Source organism: Oryx dammah, unplaced genomic scaffold, assembly GCF_014754425.2.
Source record: "Oryx dammah isolate SB20612 unplaced genomic scaffold, SCBI_Odam_1.1 HiC_scaffold_14, whole genome shotgun sequence".
Classification (NCBI taxonomy): Eukaryota; Metazoa; Chordata; class Mammalia; order Artiodactyla; family Bovidae; genus Oryx; species Oryx dammah.
The window spans coordinates 35,329,103-35,347,574 of record NW_024070198.1 but is presented as its reverse complement, the minus strand read 5'-3'; the positions used below and the strand labels follow the sequence as shown (position 1 = coordinate 35,347,574).

Below are 18,472 nucleotides of genomic sequence, written 5' to 3'. Positions count from 1 at the left end.
CCTGCAATGAGGGAGACCTGGGTTCGATCCCTGGATTGGGAAGATCCCCTGGAGAAGGGAATGGCTACCCACTCCAGTTTTACAGCCTGGAGAATTGCATGGACTCTATAGTCCATGGGGTCGCAGGTTGGACTCTACTGAGTGACTTTGACTCAGTCACTCAACACCTACCATTCAGGGCATCCTCCTTCCCTCCTCCTCCTCCTCTGGTCCTCAGTTCTTGCCTCTGGGTACTCACTGGCTCAGCCTCCTTCCTTCCTTTGGCCAGTTTCCTGCTCTTCTCATCTCTGCTAGAGCAGGGGGGGGCACAGAAGAAGCTTCAAGCAAATCTTTGCTTAAGAACAGAAACACCCAAGAGTCCTTCTGTTCTGCAGACCTGATCGTGTTATTTCTCTGTTTAAAATCCTTTGGTGGTTCCCACTGCTTTCAGGATGAAATCCAGCCTCTTAGGTCATTCAAGGCCCTTGCTGATCTTGCCAGCACCATCTCCTGTCACTCACCTGTGGCCACACCATCCCAAGTGAACAATTGACAGTTTTCTGGATGATGCATGTGTTAGCTGTTATTGTTTTTGTTTAGTTGCCAAGTCCTGTCTGAGTCTGTTTGAATCTGTGTGTTAGGTGTAGTGGTTGAGAATGTCCTGTGGTTCTGGAGTCGCATAGAATGTGGTCACGTTACAGCTCCAGCACAGAGTTCTACAACCTCCGAGGAGTTACTTAACCTCTTTGTCTCAGTGTCTCCATCTGCTAAATGGATAGGGAGTATCACCTATTACAGTTAAAATTAAATATGTGAATAGATGCCAGACACTTCGATCAGTGCCTGGCAGGTACAAATACTCTGTGATTGTTCTGGGATTTTTATGAATGTGGGTTACTTTATCACTTACTGCTTCCTTCTGCAGAGGGATCACCCTCTTCCACCTTTACCTGAAAAATCCTACTGATCCTCCAAGCCTCAGTCTCAATATTACAACTTCTCTGAAACTAGTTCCTGTTGTGTTAAAAGCTTCAATTGTAGAATCAGAATTTGTTGTTGTTGTTGTTCAGTTGTTTAGAAGTGTCCAACTCTTTGCGACCCCATGGACTACAGCACGCCAGACTTCCCTGTCCCTCACTAACTCCTGGAGTTTGCCCAAGTTCATGTCCATTGAATCAGTGATGCTATCCAATAGTCTCATCCTCTGCCACCTTCTTCTCCTTCTGCCTTCAGTTTTTCCCAGCATAATGGTCTTTTCCAGTGAGTTGACTCTTCACATCAGGTGGCCAAAGTATTGGAGCTTCAGCTTCAGCATCAGTCCTTCCAATGAGTATTCAGGATTGATTTCCCTTAGGATTGACTGGTTTGATCTCCTTGTTGTCCAAGGGACTCTCAAGAGTTTTCTCCAGCACCACAGTTTGAAAGCATCAGTTCTTTGGCACTCAGCCTTCTTTGTGGTCCAACTCTCACTGAGCACATGACTACTGGAAAGACCATAGCTTTGACTTTACAGACCTTTGTCAGCAAAGTGATGTCTTTGCTTTTTAATATGCTGTCTATGTTTGTCATAGCTTTTAAATCCTGGTTCTGCTGTTCACTATTTCACTCTAGTCTAAACTCAGTAAGATGTTGTTTCCTCCTCTGGGAAATTAAGATAACAGAGTAATAGTCCTTACCTTATTAGAGTTGCCAGGAAAAAATATAAAGTATATGAAGACATACCTAACATATTCTAAACACTTGATTCATGCTGTTACTTTTATTAGGAATCTTTCTTGTCTTTTATTGAGAACTAGCCATCGTGGTATTACCATCTTTTTACTTGTTTCTCTCACCTTCTAGATGGCAGGTTATTTGGGTTCAGGGACAGGGAACTCATTCATCCTTATTAACACAAGCATTTGACCCGTCATTCAGTCAATACAAAGGACGAGAAGTCAGCTGCTTTGTCAATACCTGTAATCATTTGCACACATTGCTTTGAGAGATTTCGGTGGCTGTGTTGTTGGGATGGGAGCATCTTTAGAGAGAACTGTTTTCTTTCTTTGGAAGATACTGGAGACGGGAGGTTAATTTATGACACCATTTCACATGTCATTTGACACAAAGGTGATTAGGGATGGGAGAGGTAGCTCATCCAGGAAGTGCTAAAATTCAACTCCCAAGAACTTTAAGTTCCCAAGAACTCAAAGGAAGTAAAGATACTTCCTTTATCTGTGGGATTGACTACACCATGCTGGTTTTTTGAGAGCATTGTGCTAGTAAATATTTAACAACTGGTTCTCTAAGAACAGCATAGGGTTGTGATTTGTAGAGCTGGCAGATTACCATGATGAAAATTCTCCCACCTAGCCCACTTTCAAGCTACCATTGTGAAGTTAACCAACTCACAGAATTCATGAAAATGTACCAGTCCACCTGCTTGCGTAACCACCGTATAAACTTCTTCTGCCTTCAGTTTTTCTATCTGTTAAATGTGAATCCCATAAAGGGATCATCGTGTCTCCAAACATAAATGGCAGAGGGAGGTGGATCAGAGGTGAAGGAACCAGCGAAACGTTCATGTTTCAGCAATGACATGTGGGCTCACAATTATTTTTGAAACTCTTGGCATCCGCTGGCTGGTTTTGTCTTAGGACCGAGATCTGGGCTGACAATCTTCTCTCCAAAACCAGCCTGTTCGGGGAGATGCTCAGAGCAGTATATCTAGTTTTATCCTCCCAATCAGGGTTATGTTCTCTGCAGCAGACTAACTCAATTAGCCTTTCATTCCAGAGTCCAATTGTGAGTCAATTCTGAGGTTGTTAAGCAAAATGAGTCTGGTGGCATTAGTCTCCCGCTGGAGGATAGTAATCCGAGTCACGGTGCTGTTCAGTTAATAGTCTGCTCGGGAGACTACGAGAAGCAGGAGGCTTGGAGACAGCACGACCTTTCATCCCTCTTTGGGGGGCAGCTGGGAGCATGGGGCTGCCAGGTCAGGGAGCTGATCGGCTTGTGTGCAGAGCTGGAGTCCCAGCTGCCTGAACCACACAGTTGGCCTCTGCAGAGTTAGAAGCCAAGTGCCATGAGATCATTAACTTTCATGACCAGGGAAACTCTTCTGAAATTGACACTCCATCCAAGATGGATGCCATTGGTGCCAGTTGAGTAAGTCTGAGTCACCTTTAGGGATTTCTTCTGAAAGATAAATCCTTTAACCAGGCTACAGAAAATGGCCAGGTTTTACGCCCTTCGGTGTGTTCAATTAGAGTCAGAAAACGCCAGCTAGGCTCAGACTGTGGGAGGGATGCAGGCACACACACACAGGCGCATGGACCAGCCTCATTTGGAGGATTTTTGCCAAGCCACTTAGCTGCACCACATGGCCCCGCTCGGGAAGCATTCTGAGGAGTGTCAGGGACTGTGCAAAGAAAATAAAACAGAGCTCCAGCACCTGCCCCGGGGAGTCACAGTGATGGAACCAGGCACACGACATACGGAGTGTACAGATCGGCGCAGATAGGGAAGCTCAAACACGCCTTGTTTACATGGGTTCAAGGAGAGACCAATCCCAAAGGAACACTGCGCAGCCTTTCCAATGTGCTGTGCACACAGATCATTTCATCAGGTCTTTTAATCTTCTTCCAGTTCAAACTGTAGGAAAAGGGCCCAGAATATGCTTCCTACACACCCTTTACAACCCCCTGTGATCTCCACACATTCTACCTTGCTCAGCCCCACGCAGGCAACCCTATTTATACCATTAGGGATGCTAAGTAAATACAATTTCTTGGGTGGAAAGAGGTAAAAACAGCCCTGGGTATGTTGGCTGCCAACTCGAGTGCACTAAAGAGAAGGAGCTAAGACAGCCATCCATTGTCTCCTGTAATCGCCAGATAATTTAGCTTCTCTTGAAGTCTATTGTGTTCCTCACATAGAAACAGAGCTGTTGTCTGCTTGGATGACCTCAGAGATGGCCCAGTTCTCATTTAGAATTTCTCCAACAATATCCTCTTCAGACTGAAAAACAGCCGGTTGGCCACAAAGAGCCCCTTTCCTCTGCAGACCAGTGATGTCTGCAGCCCCTTTGTACTTCGGCAACTTCACCACCACCCAGGGCTTCTGGGTGGACTGCGCTGGCCCGTGGAGGCTTCCTGAACTGCAGACAGATGCTGCACTTTGACCAGGGACCCCCTACACTCGGTCACATCCTGAGCCCATGTCACCCGCTCCTTTTTGCCTTTCCCTGCAGTGCTGGGAAGGCGAACTTCCCCCTCAGCATCCCTTGGCTGGAATATACCACTGCCCCTCCCTTGGGTGGTAGATGAGAGATGACTTAGAAGACCAGATACGCATATTTTTAAAGCCACTAGGAATTACGGGAGCAGATGGGCTGTAGGATCCTATTTGGACGCCAGGGACATGTTTCTGTATAAAGCAAATATTTTCCCAGTGTGGATCTCCGGTGAGTGTGTGCAGAAGCATATTTCCTAAAGATGCAAATAAGTCTAGTCAGAAATAAATATTGAAGGGAAACTTCAAAGCGTCAAGATTTCTCCAGTTGCAGGCCCTGAAGACTTCTCTGCAAAGGAGCAGACACAGGTGGGCGAGGGGATGGCTGGGGGCTTGTATATAAGAGAAGATGCTAACATTTTAAGAGTCTACACTCTCTGTATTTGGGGATGTTGAAAAAGGCCTAGCGAGAAGGGAATAAGGAAAAATTATGACTGTGCAGAAGCTTGGGCTATTTTGAAACACATCCTCCCCCCTCCCCCAACTTTCTTCTGTTGCAGATCTCGCCTGGCCGATTTTTTCACCAACTGCCAGCCGGAGTCAAGGTCCGTCAGCAGCTGTCTAAAGGAAAATTACGCTGACTGCCTCCTCGCCTACTCGGGGCTTATTGGTAAGATGGGGAGACACCGGATGGGAGAAAATGCTGGTTCACAAACACCCAGAGTCCTTCCGCTGTAGCCTGCCACTCTCTGTGGATGTAAAACTCTCAAACCCTCTGTGCTGGCGTTTTGATGTTGAGTCCTTTAGGACTTGTCTCTAAAAAAGCGGGGAGGTGGGAGTGGGGAAGAATAATGGATGCACAGAGGCAGGAAGCAGGGATTATTAAAGAGCAGAGAGGCAGCAAGTGTGAAGACCGGGGACGCATCTCAGTTGGAAGAACTGACCGCACAGAACAGAAGTAAGCGGGGAAAGCATGGTTATGGACGAGGAGAGCAAGTCAAACCAAGTGAACTGAAGTACGTAACTTTGGAGAGGGGGAGCCTGGAAGCCATGCAGTCTGGGGAAGTCAGAAAGGCTGTTTCCCTGAAATGGCCTTTTGGAAGGAAAATCCCTAAAGACTTGGTGTTCTGCTTGCCATTAATAGTCCGGGTAATTCAGCTCCTGGTAGGGAGGAGGGGGGCAGGTTTCCCTAATATTTTTTCCCTGAGAACAAACATAGCAGAAGTAGTCTTGTTCTGTCTTTCAAGACCTGAGGTTCTTGGCATTCAGGAGAGCCGTGCAATTAGGCAAGGCACTGGTGAGTTGGGAGAGGACAGGAGTGAGGCAGGTTCATGCCCAGAAATAAACAGGGCAGCAGGAGAAAAGGATGAGGCTCCTGGTACCAGGGCAGTGGGAAGCCTTGGAGGCAGGGCTCCCTCACGACTGTCGTGTGAGAAGGAACACATAGTGAAAGCTGGGGAAGGATGAGGGAAATCACAGTTGTCAGAAGCCTGATGGCTCAGCCAGGGCGCCAGCTCCTGCCACTATCACCCTAGTCACTGGGCAGGAAGAACGTCATAGCAAGAGTGACAGCACAGAGCAACAGCTTTGTCGCCAGCATGTCTTCAGCAACAGTCACTGGGAAAATCGCTGGCCATACTGAAGGCTGGGATATTGTAGGTGCTGTACACTCAGCCCAATTTTATTGGCAAGGATACCTGTGCTGTCTTGGGTAGTACCTTTCACCAGCGACTGACCATTCTCACTGATAGGTCCCATGAGCTTATCTTCCTTAAGTCAGCCCTCCATTTTTATTTATTTTTTTATTTGGCCATGCTGTGAGACTGGCAGGACTGGCATGCAGCTTCTTAGTTCCCTGACCAGGGATCAAACCCGTGACCACCCTGCAGTGGAAGCCTGGAGTTTTAACCACTGGCCAGCCAGGGAAGTCATTCCTCCAAATTTGCATTCAGTTTTTCCCTTTCTTAAATAAAGTAGTCCCTAGTAAGGATTATTTATCAACGATAGAATTACATGTTTAAGAAATAACAGAATGAATTGAGCCGTGTAAATTGTAAAGAGTTTTTTAAAACGCAGAGAAACCCACAGTGTTAAAAGATCTCTAGCCCCCCTCTCCCAGATGTAATCATTGTTAATACCTTAGTCTGCACATTCGAGGTGTACATGCTCATTGAAAACTCGATGTGGGTTCAAGCTCAACAAACTGTTACATACCTGAGGATAATGAAATCACTTACAGGAAGAACTAGTTGAAACAGTGCATTCTGTGAGCCAAAATTTATTTCTCTCTTGGGTCCAGATCTTTCCCTTCAGTCTGGTCATTGGGTTCTAAGATCTCTGAAGACAAAGCTAGTTCCTACCTTTTCCAAATGTCAGGGATCCATTCTGGAGCCAGACATACAGTGGGTGCTTAGCAGACATACTCTAACCTCTTCATTCAGTGTTGGGGTGCCTGTTCCTTTCATACCTAAAGTTACAAGCTTCTCTCTGCTGTGGGTTGAAGTTTTCATCCCAAGGTAGAATGGGACATTGTTTAGTTCAAGTCAATAAGGAATGTACGGCAAAGAAGATATGCCCTTGATCCATAAGAGCTTAAAAAGAATTCTTTTTTTTTTTTCTTTTTCTGTTTCTGAAACAAATATATCCTGTGGCTCACTGGACTGCCTATTACTTCTTACTTCCACAAAATATATAAAAACAGAAGGCTTCTTGGCATGAGTAGGCATTGCCTGGTATGAACCACCCAGGAGAAGACATTTGGGTCGTGTTAAGTGTAAATGCATTGTTTATTCGCACCAACACAGAACTCATCAGAAGAACAATGAACACGCAGGAAGATGTAGGCAAGAGACCACCCAGCATTTCTTTGAGGATTTTTGAGGACTATTAAGACAATACTCGAGGAGCCACTGGCTTAGGAAATTTCCACTGTTTATTTCCAATTCCATCACAACTTGGAAGACCTTGTTTAAATCTGTTGAGAGTCTAGTGAGCAGAGGCGTCCTTGAATACATCTAGAACGTGGGGTAACCCATAAGGAAAGCTTCTAAGCTTCCCTGGGTTACTCCGAAGGAGCCATTTGCTTCTGATGGAAGTAGATGCAAAGTCCTAAAAGGCCTTTTAAGATATGTAAAACCAGCTCTATTTATTTGTGAAGATTAATGGCATTTTCAAGAAAATGCAAGGGATTTGGCAATTCATGCATTCTAAGTTAATTCTCTCCTGCTCCATGACATCCATACCATTTGTGCAGAGAAAAATACCCTAAGCGCAGCTCAAGGAGTTCTGTTAGAATTTTTTAAGTAAATGTGTAAATTATTTTATGTGCTCAAGATAAATGGCCAAGAAAATGCACTGCTTAACATAATTTCCCACTCAGCAAACACAGTGTTTGTAATTATCCACGGTGTTATCCATGGTGCATCCGTAGTCAGAGGAACATTTGTTTCTTTTCAGGCTATAGGAAAGTTTATATCATCACACAAGAATAAAACGCCTTGTTTTTACTCTTTTAGGTACAGTCATGACCCCCAACTACATTGACTCCAGTAGCCTCAGCGTGGCCCCCTGGTGTGACTGCAACAACAGTGGAAACGACCTGGAGGAATGCTTGAAATTTCTGAATTTCTTCAAGGACAACACATGTCTTAGTGAGTTTGAAAAACCATACAACAGCCACACAAACATTTTCCCCTAAGTTCAAACTGTACTTTTGTGTTTCCTATGTCTGCCTTCTCTATGTGTGTGTCTCTTTTTCTCCTTTCTCTGTCCGTATCTGTCTCTCTCTTTTTTTTTTTTTTCCCTGATCACTCATGGTGAATCCAGATCCTTTTAGCCACGCTGCATGGTGCAGCAGGACCAGAGCAAGTGATGAACTGGGTGCTGCCAAGGTGGCGAGTCCAGAGGCCTCAGGAAGCAAAAGATTCAATAGCCAAGGGCACATCCTATGGGGAGGAACACTTCCACCCACAGATGAAATGTTGATCTTGGCAACCAGCCCCACGTCAGTTCCAGAGGTTTTTAAAACCTGGGCAGCATACACAATGTGAAAGATTCGGGCAAGTTAGATGAGGGTAGGCCTCCAAGGGCTCTGTGAGAAAAATTAGACTGTTAACATCAATAGCCCCCTGGATGTTCAGGGTTGGCTCAGAGGAGAAGCAGCAGTTCTTGAGTGGAATGGGCTGGTGATGCAGCCAGGAGCTTCAGAGATGAGATGAGCTGGGGGTAGGGGCCGTGGGGAGGTTTCTGCTTGGAAACAGTACCATTATTATTGCAGGGTCCTTTAGGCAATTTGGAAACACGTTTCCCAGGGGAAGAGGGATAGAGAGAAATGTACGGGTGTGAACGATGAGCCTCATCAAATGAGCTTGGAGAGCACTGTGCCAGGTCTCCCTTCTATCCACCGAGATGTGTGTGCCCCAGGCAGAGATCCAGCTGAATACCTCACTCGTGTCTTGCAACAGCCGCCCTTCATGTATCGGGTGCCTCCTCTTTGTGCAAACTCCCTCTAGGAGGAGTGTAACTTATGTCCGGTTGGCCAAAAAGCTTGTTTGGGTTTTCACGTAAGATGTTAGGGAAAACTTGACCAAACTTTTTGGCCAGCCCAATACATTATCTCATTGACTGTAACCTGCACAAGAATTCTAGGAGATGCACTTATAGTATCTCCATGTCACAGTGGAATAAGCGGCTGGTAATTACCCAGACCAGCCACGCCAGAGATAGGATCCAAAGCCCCACCCAGTTCCTTCCTGTGCAGCCCCTGTACCCCGTGGGTTTCTGCATCAGACCTGAGATTGAGGGGCTGGTGGATAAAAACATCAAGGACCAGGTAGAACTTCCCAGTGGGAAGCGTGGGCCAAGGTTCACCTATCTCTGAGCACTGTGCCCTTAGGTGACAATTTCTCCATGGTACTCTGACTGATTTCTAAAGAATGAGCAAACTACTGCTTGCACACAGGAAAGCTATTAAGTGTTACTTCAAAAACCTCCTCATTGTTTCTTTTGTTAAAAAGACAAATCTAAGAGATTCACTCAGTAGGTACTTGCCTATAACCAAATGCTTTGATCATCTTAAAACGAAAACAAGCTTTTGGATACTGAAGTGAAATTTGAAACTAAAGTGTGGAGACATTTGCCAGAATAACATTGGGCACTATATAGACGGCAGCCCACCAGGCTCCCCTGTCCCTGGGATTCTCCAGGCAAGAACACTGGAGGGGGTTGCCATTTCCTTCTCCAGTGCATTAAAGTGAAAAGTGAAAGTGAAGTCACTCAGTCGTGCCCGACTCTTTGCAACCCCATGGACTGCAGCCTACCAGGCTCCTTCGTCCATGGGATTTTCCAGGCAGGAGTATTGGAGTGGGTTGCCATTGCCTTCTCCGATATCGTAGAACTATACCTTAAGCCTCTTCTTTGGTCTTGACTGAAATAAATCGTGTGTGTGTGTTTGTGTGTGTGTGTGTGTATCCTCTTTTTCACGTCCTGCACACTCTTCTGGCAGAATCCAAGTTTTAATGAAGATAAAGCAATGACAATAGAGGTTAGTGTGAGAAAAAAAGATTATACTCACTTGGGCTGGAAAACCACTGCCTCAGAGAGAAATTAAAGTGGTCCCTGTTTAATAATATGTTGGTGAAGAGGAGAATGGTATCTTAGTGCTAATGATTTTTTAATAAACATAAACACATTTGGTCTTCAGTGAGGACCAAAGCCAGCCAGAATTTTTCATAGTCATTACACTTATAGTTTGATTAGATGGAGCACAGCCCACCAAAGACACAGACTAAATTCAGCCTCTTGCAACAGGCCCTAGGGTAGAAGGAATTGGAATTGGTAGGTTTCAACCCAAATGTAATAACCCAGTTCCCCCATCCCTTCAAATTAACCAAACCTCTCTAATTCCCCTAGCACAAGCATGACGCCAATCTTTTGCTTCCCTCGTGGCTCAGATGGTAAAAGAACCTGTCTGCAATGCAGAAGACCCAAGTTCAATCCCTGGGAAGGGAAGATCCCCTGAAGAAGGGAATGGCAACCCACTCCAGTATTCTTGCCTGGAGAACCCCATAGACAGAGAAGCCCGGCAGGCTACAGTTCGTAGGGTCGCAAGGAGTCAGACATGACTTAGCAACTGAACAACAACAGTGTATTGTATACTTTCTCTATTTGCCTCCTCGACCAGAATATAACCTCCGAGAGGACAGGGACTTTTCTGTCGAGTTGGTGTCATTTGTCCCCTGCTGATTCTCAGCACAGAACAGTGCCTGGCACTTAGTAGATATTCCATTGACACCTGAATGACTGAGAAAGCAAGTGGACAATCTTCCCAAATGACAAGGCAAACATGCCGGAAATCGCAGTTTCAACAATGGACACGGGTCTCCTGAATCTACATGCCTTAACAGGACAAAGGAAGGTTTTGTTTTATTGTTGTAGTCCTGGGTCATTTAAGGAAACTGGTTGCCCAAGTACCACCGTCTTTACCTTCCACCCACCCGTTAAGCTCTGTAACCCAGCTGGGAGCTCAAGAAGCATTGATATTAATTCGAAGCTGTTTCCTACAGACTAAAAAATGTAAAGTTTTCAAAAACAAGCTTCCAATTTGCTGAACTTCAAGGATAACAATTTTAGAACAAAATGTCACTTCTGAGAGGAAGATTAGGCTTAAATTATTCTGTCTCGTATATCGAAAAATGCCAGCTAAGAGTCATATATTAACAATTTGCACATTCAGGTCCCAAATGGAAGAGTCTGATTTCTTATACAATGAATATGAAAAAAAAAATTCCTAAATCCAGGCCAAATCCCTGAGGACCTGATTAAAACCTGTTTTTTATTCATCTTGGGGAGGGGAACAACACACAACCAATTTACTCTTGCCATAAAAAACAATCTAATCCCATGAAATTGTAATAAGCTTTTAAAGTTTTACATTTTAAACTTTTCATTTAAGCAGGGCTGCACCTTCCTAATTATGCAGATTTTGTTCAGAAGACTGGGAGCAGAAAGGAAAAAAATAATCTGGCTTACATTTTCACGATATATTATTGATGAGGTTTGGGATATATTTTTCTTTTAAAGAAATCGGTTGTGTTTATACTTTGAGCAATGCCGAGCTCATAGTAGGTGCTCTTTGGTAGCAGATCACATTTTTTTTTTTTTTCTGTGTGATTTCACTGCCTGCTGAATTCATATGAATGCTACTGAGTCACCCCAGTCTCATAATTAGGGATTTGGTACTTACTAATTAGCTTGCCTTTAGTATATAATTTTGACACAAGCATTTTTTGGAAAGATGGAACAGTGATTGTGATCCCAATAGCAGGTCTAAGGCTATTTTGAGTTAAGTTTCAAAAGACTTGACTGATGGATGTTTCAGGGAAAGGATCTTATTCAGTACCTGGTACTTGAAGAGGGATGTGGTAAATATTTGTTGCACTTACAGAGCATAGCTAAGTGTCCAGCTCAGGGTTTAATGAGTGAATTGATTTTAGAGCACCTGACCCGTGGCTGGCTCAGTGTGTAGTGGGTGGATGGATGGATGGGTTTTGCTTAGAGAAGTCCAGTGCACTCGTCAGAATTTCTAGTGTGCCTCTCTGGCTTCACATATCCTGTCCGTTACATTTGCTGCTTGACTTTGAAATTGGATTTCCTCCTGTTTTACTGCAGAAAATGCAATTCAGGCCTTTGGCAATGGCTCGGATGTGACTGTGTGGCAGCCAGCCCTCCCAGTTCAGACTACCACTGCCACCACCACCACAGCCTTCCGGGTCAAGAACAAGCCCCTGGGGCCAGCAGGCTCTGAGAATGAAATCCCTACTCATGTTTTACCACCTTGTGCAAACTTACAGGTAAGAGAGGAGGCCCGAACTCTCCGTTGGCACGGACTTCTGGGTGGGGACACAGACTCATTTTCTGAAATGCATTTAGAGATGGTTGCAAAGAGATAGAATGCTGCTCAGGTTTAAATCTTATTAAGTGCATTTTAACCATGAGAGGTGAAGATCATGATGTACTGTAGAGTGGAGAGACAGATGGACTCTGGGACCAACTCTGCCATTTACGAGGCATGGGCCTTTGGTCCAAGCACTCGTATTGGTCTTGGTGTCCTCACCTATGAAATGAGGGGCTTGGGCAGATGAATCCTTAAGCTTTCTGTTTGCAGAGTGGTAGATTTGAGTTGGCTGTTTGTTTATTTAGTATGCTTTTTCAGTGTTCTGTCCAAAGCAGCAGCATACAGAAAAGGAAGAAGGAACTCTTGGCTTTCTAAAAAAGAATTTTTTTAAAAATTTTATACAATTTTTAAAGGCTGCTTTCCATTTACAGCTATTACAGAATAGTGTGTATATTCCTTGTCCTACATCCTTGAGCCTATCTTATACCCAGCAGTTTGTGCTTCCCACTCCTGTATTGCCCCTCCCCCCATCCTTCTCTCTACTTGTAACCTCTAGTTTATTCTTTCTGTCCATGAGTCTGCTTCGATTTTGTTATATTCACTAGTTTATTGTATTTTTTAGATTCCACATATAAGTGATATACAGTATTTGTCTTCTTCTGACTTATTTCACTTAGTATAATGCCTTCCAGGGTCATCCGTGTTGCTGCAAATGGCAAAGTTTCGTTCTTTTTAATGGCTGAGTAGTTGTCTGGTGTGTGTGTGTGTGTGTGTGTGTGTGTGTATCTTCTTTATCCATTCATCTGTTGATGGACACTTAGTTTGCTTTCATATCTTGCCTATTGTAAATAATGCCTCTGTGAACATTGGGGTGCAGGTATCTTTTCAAATTAGCATTTTGTTTTTCTTGTATATATACCCAGGAGTGGAACTGCAGACTCACGTGATAGTCTGTCTTTAGTTCTTTTTGAGAAACCTCCCATGCTATTTTCCACAGTGGCTATACCAACTTACATTCCCAGCAACAGTACTCAAGAATCCCCTTTGCCCACATCCTCCACATGTTGCCTGTGTCCTTGTTGATAATAGCCATGCTGACAGGTGTGAGATGATATCTCCTTGTGGTTTTAATTTGCATTGCCTTGATGATCTTGATGCTGAGCATCTTTTCATGTGCCTGTGGGCCATCTGCATTTCCTCTTTGGAAAAATGTGTATTCAGTTCTTCTGCCTGCTTTTAACTGGGTTGTTGATTTCTTTGATGTTACGTTGTATGAACTGTTTATATGTGCTGGATATTAATCCCTTATCAGTCATATCACTTGCAAATATTTTGTCCCATTCAGGGGATTGTCTTGGGAGCCCTTGGCTTTGTCTCCATCACTAGCATTTAGACTCAGTGTGGAGTATTTAACTCTGTCTAAAGCTATGCCAGAGACAGTGTTATTAGTGAAGTATTAAGGCAAATGTAGCATCCTGGACAGCATCGTTCTTCAGGAAGCACAAGATGATACTCTTTTGTTTGAGTTGCTGTGAAACCCTGCACTGAAAGGCCCTTGCATGAACAGAGTCCAGTGAAAAGGGCCCAGAGACTTCTTTGGGGTTAAGGCAGATCTCCAAGGGCCAGGACCAAAATGACCTACGAATGGTCATTTCCTGACTGTAGTCAAAGCAGAGTGCCTATTCTGCCTTTTTGTTTTCTTCATCATAATGAGTATTCAGCTGTTTGGGAACCTCTTCATGTCCTCACCGAGGATTCTCACACACCTCCCCTCTTCGGACATTGCCCTCCCGGGGGCTGGGGGATGGTACGATTGTGTTGTTACTGCAGTGTTATCCACCTTATTCTTTCATCAGAGAATGTGGGGCTCAGAGAGGGAACACTTCAGCTCGAGCCCACAGAGCTGGCAAGTCATGGAACCGGCCCTGGAGTCTAGAGGCTTGTGTTCTTTCCACGGTTCCTCCTGGATTTGAGAGGCAGTGGTGACCACGTGGTGACTGCTGCCTCCTGCCATGCTAGGGGAAGGGACATGTGCCAGGCACAGTGCTGTCCCTTCAGCCTTGTCACAGAAATCTGTCCTCCCACCTCTCCACCACCCCCACCCCGGGCCCCACCGAGATCCCCCTCACCAGAACACTTACAGAAACTTCTCTGCAAATACCTTCTTGACTCACCGCCTCGTCTGTTCCCTAGAAAGTATTAGGGCAGTTTTTCTCTTTTTCTGTTTTATACTATTTCTTCATTTATTTGGCTATGCTGGGTCTTAGTTGTGGCACGTGGGATCCTTCGCTGTGGCGCTCGGGCTCCTTGCTAGTTCTTCTTCTCTCTAGTGCAGTCCTCATGCCCTGCTGCATGTGGGATTTTCATTTCCTGACCAGGGGTCAGGGATCAAACCTGCGTCCCCTGCATTGGAAGGCGGATTCATAATCACTGGACCACCAGGGAGGTCCCGGGGGCAGTTTTTCTCCTTCTGCTTTGCTTGCTATCTTCTCTCCCCAACACTCCCCTCTTCTTCTTAGGTATCCCACCTGCCATCAGCTGAGCTATGTTTCAGTTCTCGTCCTCCTGGGTCCCCACCAACATCGCACTCTCAAATGCATTCACACAGAAGACTAAGGAGAAGGTGGGTGGGAAGGCACAGGCCTAGGGTCAACCAGATGTTCTTCATACTTCTAAAGCATTTCCTGAGCCATCCTCATCTTCAAAGCACCATGCAAAAAATGCCAGAAGTAGGAAGAGGCTTGGGGAATACTGTGGCATCTAACTGCCCTAGCCTGCAGCAGAGCCCTGCAGTTCAGGGAGGGCAAGCCACCTGCACCAAGTCACCAGCTGTTTAGAGGTGTGTCTAGAAGCAGACGTAGCACCGCAGAGCAGTCTCTTCTTTCTCTGTGGCCAAGCCTCAGTGTCCTGCTTCTTCCTAGGTCAGCCTTCCGTTCTTGTTGGGTCCGCTCAGATTCCAGCATCAGTAAAGACTGGTGGCCAGATGAGGGTAGGACCCTGTTATAATGAGGTGATAACAGTGGCCAGAGGTGGTTCCTGACCACAGGAAGAGGCAAAGCTCTGGCTGCAGCAGAAACAGGTTCTCTGCTCGTGTCTAAGTACATGCAGCTTGACGGCAGAGGCAGTGTCCAGCCTGCTTATTAACCTCCTTTGGTGTTCTGAAAACTTCATGGAGGTGGGCATTCAAAACTGAAATTCTGTCCTCTGGGAATGCACAAATGGTAGGCAAGATGCAGCTGGTCAGTGTCTTTGGAAGTTCAGACTCCATGAATAGGTGGCATCTCAGAAGAATAGTCATTCCTGGAAGCTCCTTGAAATCAGTTTTTCCCCATGGGAGAGCAGTCTGCCATCCATGAGGAGGTGTTCTTCTCTGCATCTCCTTGCTCGCCCCCACCCCACCAGATCATCTGTCCTCTGCTTTTTGGGGTGTGGTGCTTGGCCTGGCCACCAGTATTTACCTCCACCTAGATCTGCTCGACCATCTCCCCTGTAAGGGGAACCCTGTACCACTGCAGGGTTTCCCTGGCAACGTCAGGGGACCCATGAAATCTATTCCCAAGAAATAGCCTTTCCTTCCCCTTTATTAGTGGTAGGGACTCTGCCTCATAAACAGAGGGACAAAGTACAATTAAAGCGTGATGTTTCTCTCAGGATTGCCATTTAACTTCTCATCAGAGTGGGGCTGTGGAAACGGGGGAATACAGAGGAGGGGACAGCTACACCTCTCTTCCTGATGACACACGCACAATCCACCCACCTGGGAGCTAAACAGCATTTTACTTCTAGGGAGCTCTTAAGGGTTCCATGAAACCTCACCTTACCTCCTAAGATGACTCCCTATCAGAGCTCATTTTTGCACAAGTGAGGCAAGGGGTGAGGGCTTGGGTTTTGCAGTCAAGCATGTGTGCAGACCCAGGCTCTCATCCTCACCAACACTGTGACCTCTCCAAGCCTCCACTTCCTCATCTACAAGATGCCAGGACTTCTTTGGTGAAGAAAATGGCAACCCACTCCAGTATTCTTGCCTGGGAAATCCCATGCACAGAGGAACCTGGCCAGCTGCAGTCCATGGGGTTGCAAAGAGTCAGAATTCCTAGCTACTAGATTGAGAGGATTAAATGGTGGTAATTTTTCATTGCCTGGGGTAGAGTGAATGTTCCAGAATGTCACATGTTATACTTAATCCCAAGTCAGTTGGCCATTTAGTCCCTTTGCAAGAGATGGATGGTGGCATTGTGGTTTGCTTGGGATGTTACACTGGGGAACGGTGGTGTGAGTTAGCACTAACAGTTGTAGAGTGAGTTTCATTTTGGGAAACATTTCACATGCATTGTGCTCTTTAGTCCTCACAGCATCCCACGAGTCAGGTATGGTAGTCATCCTTCTCTTTTACAAATGAGGCAACTGAGGCAGGGACATGCTAGGAACTTAACCGAGATCGCACAGTAATTCTTTGGTGGGGCTAAGATGTCTGACTCCGAGGCCAGTGCACGTTTGCCTTGCTCCATGACCTTGGACAACCTGGGCTCTTTCTTTGAATTAGGAGTGGATAGAGAGGAAAAAGTAAAAAATAGAAAAGGAGGTCATGCAGTATTTGTCTGTGTCTGGCTTATTTCACTTAGCATAATGTCCTCTAGGTTCGTGATCTCATTTATATGTGGAATCTAAAAAAGTTGAACTGTGTAAAGCAGAGACTAGAATGGTGGTTACCAGGGGCTAGGAGTGAGGAAAATGGGAAGATGCTGGTTATAGTATACAAACTTTCAGACATGCAAGATGAACAAGTTCTGGATAGATATAGCATGGTGACAGTACTTAGCAATACCATATTATATGCTTGAAATTGCTTAGAGAATACATCTTAGTTGTTCTTACCCTACCCCACCCCCAAAACTGGTAACTATGTCAGTGTGTAATATGTTACTCTGCTTGATGGCTGTAAGCCTTTCACAATGTATGAAAGTGAAAGTGTTAGTTGCTCATTTGTGTCTGACTCTTTTGAGACTCCATGGACTGTAGCCTACCAGGCTCCTCCATCCATGGGATTCTCCAGGCAAGAATACTGGAGTGGGTAGCCATTCCCTTCTCCAGGAGATCTTCCAGACCCAAGTGTCATACCTAGGTCTTTTGCATTGCAGGCAGATTCTTTATCATCTGAGCCACCAGGGAAGCCCCCAGTATATACATATATTGAAACATCAAGTTGTGTGCCTTAAGTAAATACAATTTTTATTTGTCAATTATACGTCCATAAAGCTGTAGCAGGGTAGGGAGGACAGGAAAAAAGGAAAGGAGAAGCTGGATTTGACAGACCCATGTGTCCCAGCGCTTCCTGAAGGCAGCAATTCGAATGATGGAAAAAACAGAGAGCTCATGCTTTAGGCAGGGATGTTTTATGACTAAATCCCAGGAGGGAGAGTATAAGGGAAAGACAAAGTTTGCCAGTAAAACTTCTTGCGGCTTGATGATCTCTTTAAAATGACCTACATTAAGAATGGTTGAAAGAATCAGTGGAAGCCAGAGGATCGGGAGGGATGAGTGACTGATGAGAAATGGGACTTAGCCCATGAGAATGTGGTCCCTGGCGTTGATTTAGGACTCCTGCTTCAATATAGGGCTCCCAGGAGACTCATTCTTCCCATCTGTCCTTCCTTTGCCTGCCTGGCTGTCTTCAGACAAATTACCATTTGCCAGGGGGTCCTAGAAATATCTTAGAATGGCGTTTGTCCCGGTGCATGTGTCGTTACTCAGAATAGAACTGACTTAAACCAGCTTGGGATCCATTGGTAACAGATTTGGAGAAAGTCAACTATCTTTGGCAGCTTTAAAGTTCACTTCCCTTGAGAAGCACCCTCTTGTAATATTTTTAAATATACAATAATATGAGAAAACTCGGAGGGACTTGGGTTTCTGTCTTAACATTTGAGATAGATTTCCCCCTTGGAAGGGAAGAAATAAGAATAAACATTTTCAAAAGTCGGTTTCAAAGTGTAATTATCAACAAACCAAACACAATTCTGTTTGGGGAAAAAGTGTAGCTTTGGGTGTGGTATGCATAGGGCTCATCTACAGTTCCTATGAAAGGCTCAGCTTTAAAAAAAGCAAAATTGATTGATTAGTATAAAATGTCATAGAAACATCCAAGAGCTAACCCCCTGAGGTGATAAAATACCAGGTTTCGGGTAACCAGCCAAGCTCCCATGTCAGGATTAATTGGCAGGCATATTAGTAACAAGCATGACATAGGCTGTGCTATTGTTGGCATATCCCTTTGACTTGTACAAAGTGGTCACATGATAAAGAAACATTAAAAATCATACCAATTATTTCATCTTCTGTGCACTTGAGTGGCCTGGGAGCTGGAAAAAGCTCAGCATATTTAAATCA

At 45.0% G+C, this 18,472-nt stretch overlaps 1 protein-coding gene across 2 annotated transcripts in view; it reads left to right on the top strand.

Moving 5' to 3' along the window:
• Nucleotides 1–18,472, top strand: part of GFRA1 (GDNF family receptor alpha 1) — a 236,763-nt gene that overhangs the window by 188,753 nt on the left and 29,538 nt on the right. For both annotated transcript variants that reach the window (XM_040255146.1, XM_040255145.1), the window contains 3 exons: nt 4,752–4,861; nt 7,707–7,841; nt 11,860–12,041. In XM_040255146.1, the coding sequence (XP_040111080.1) occupies nt 4,752–4,861; nt 7,707–7,841; nt 11,860–12,041 (427 nt within the window). The remainder of the gene's footprint in view (nt 1–4,751; nt 4,862–7,706; nt 7,842–11,859; nt 12,042–18,472) is intronic.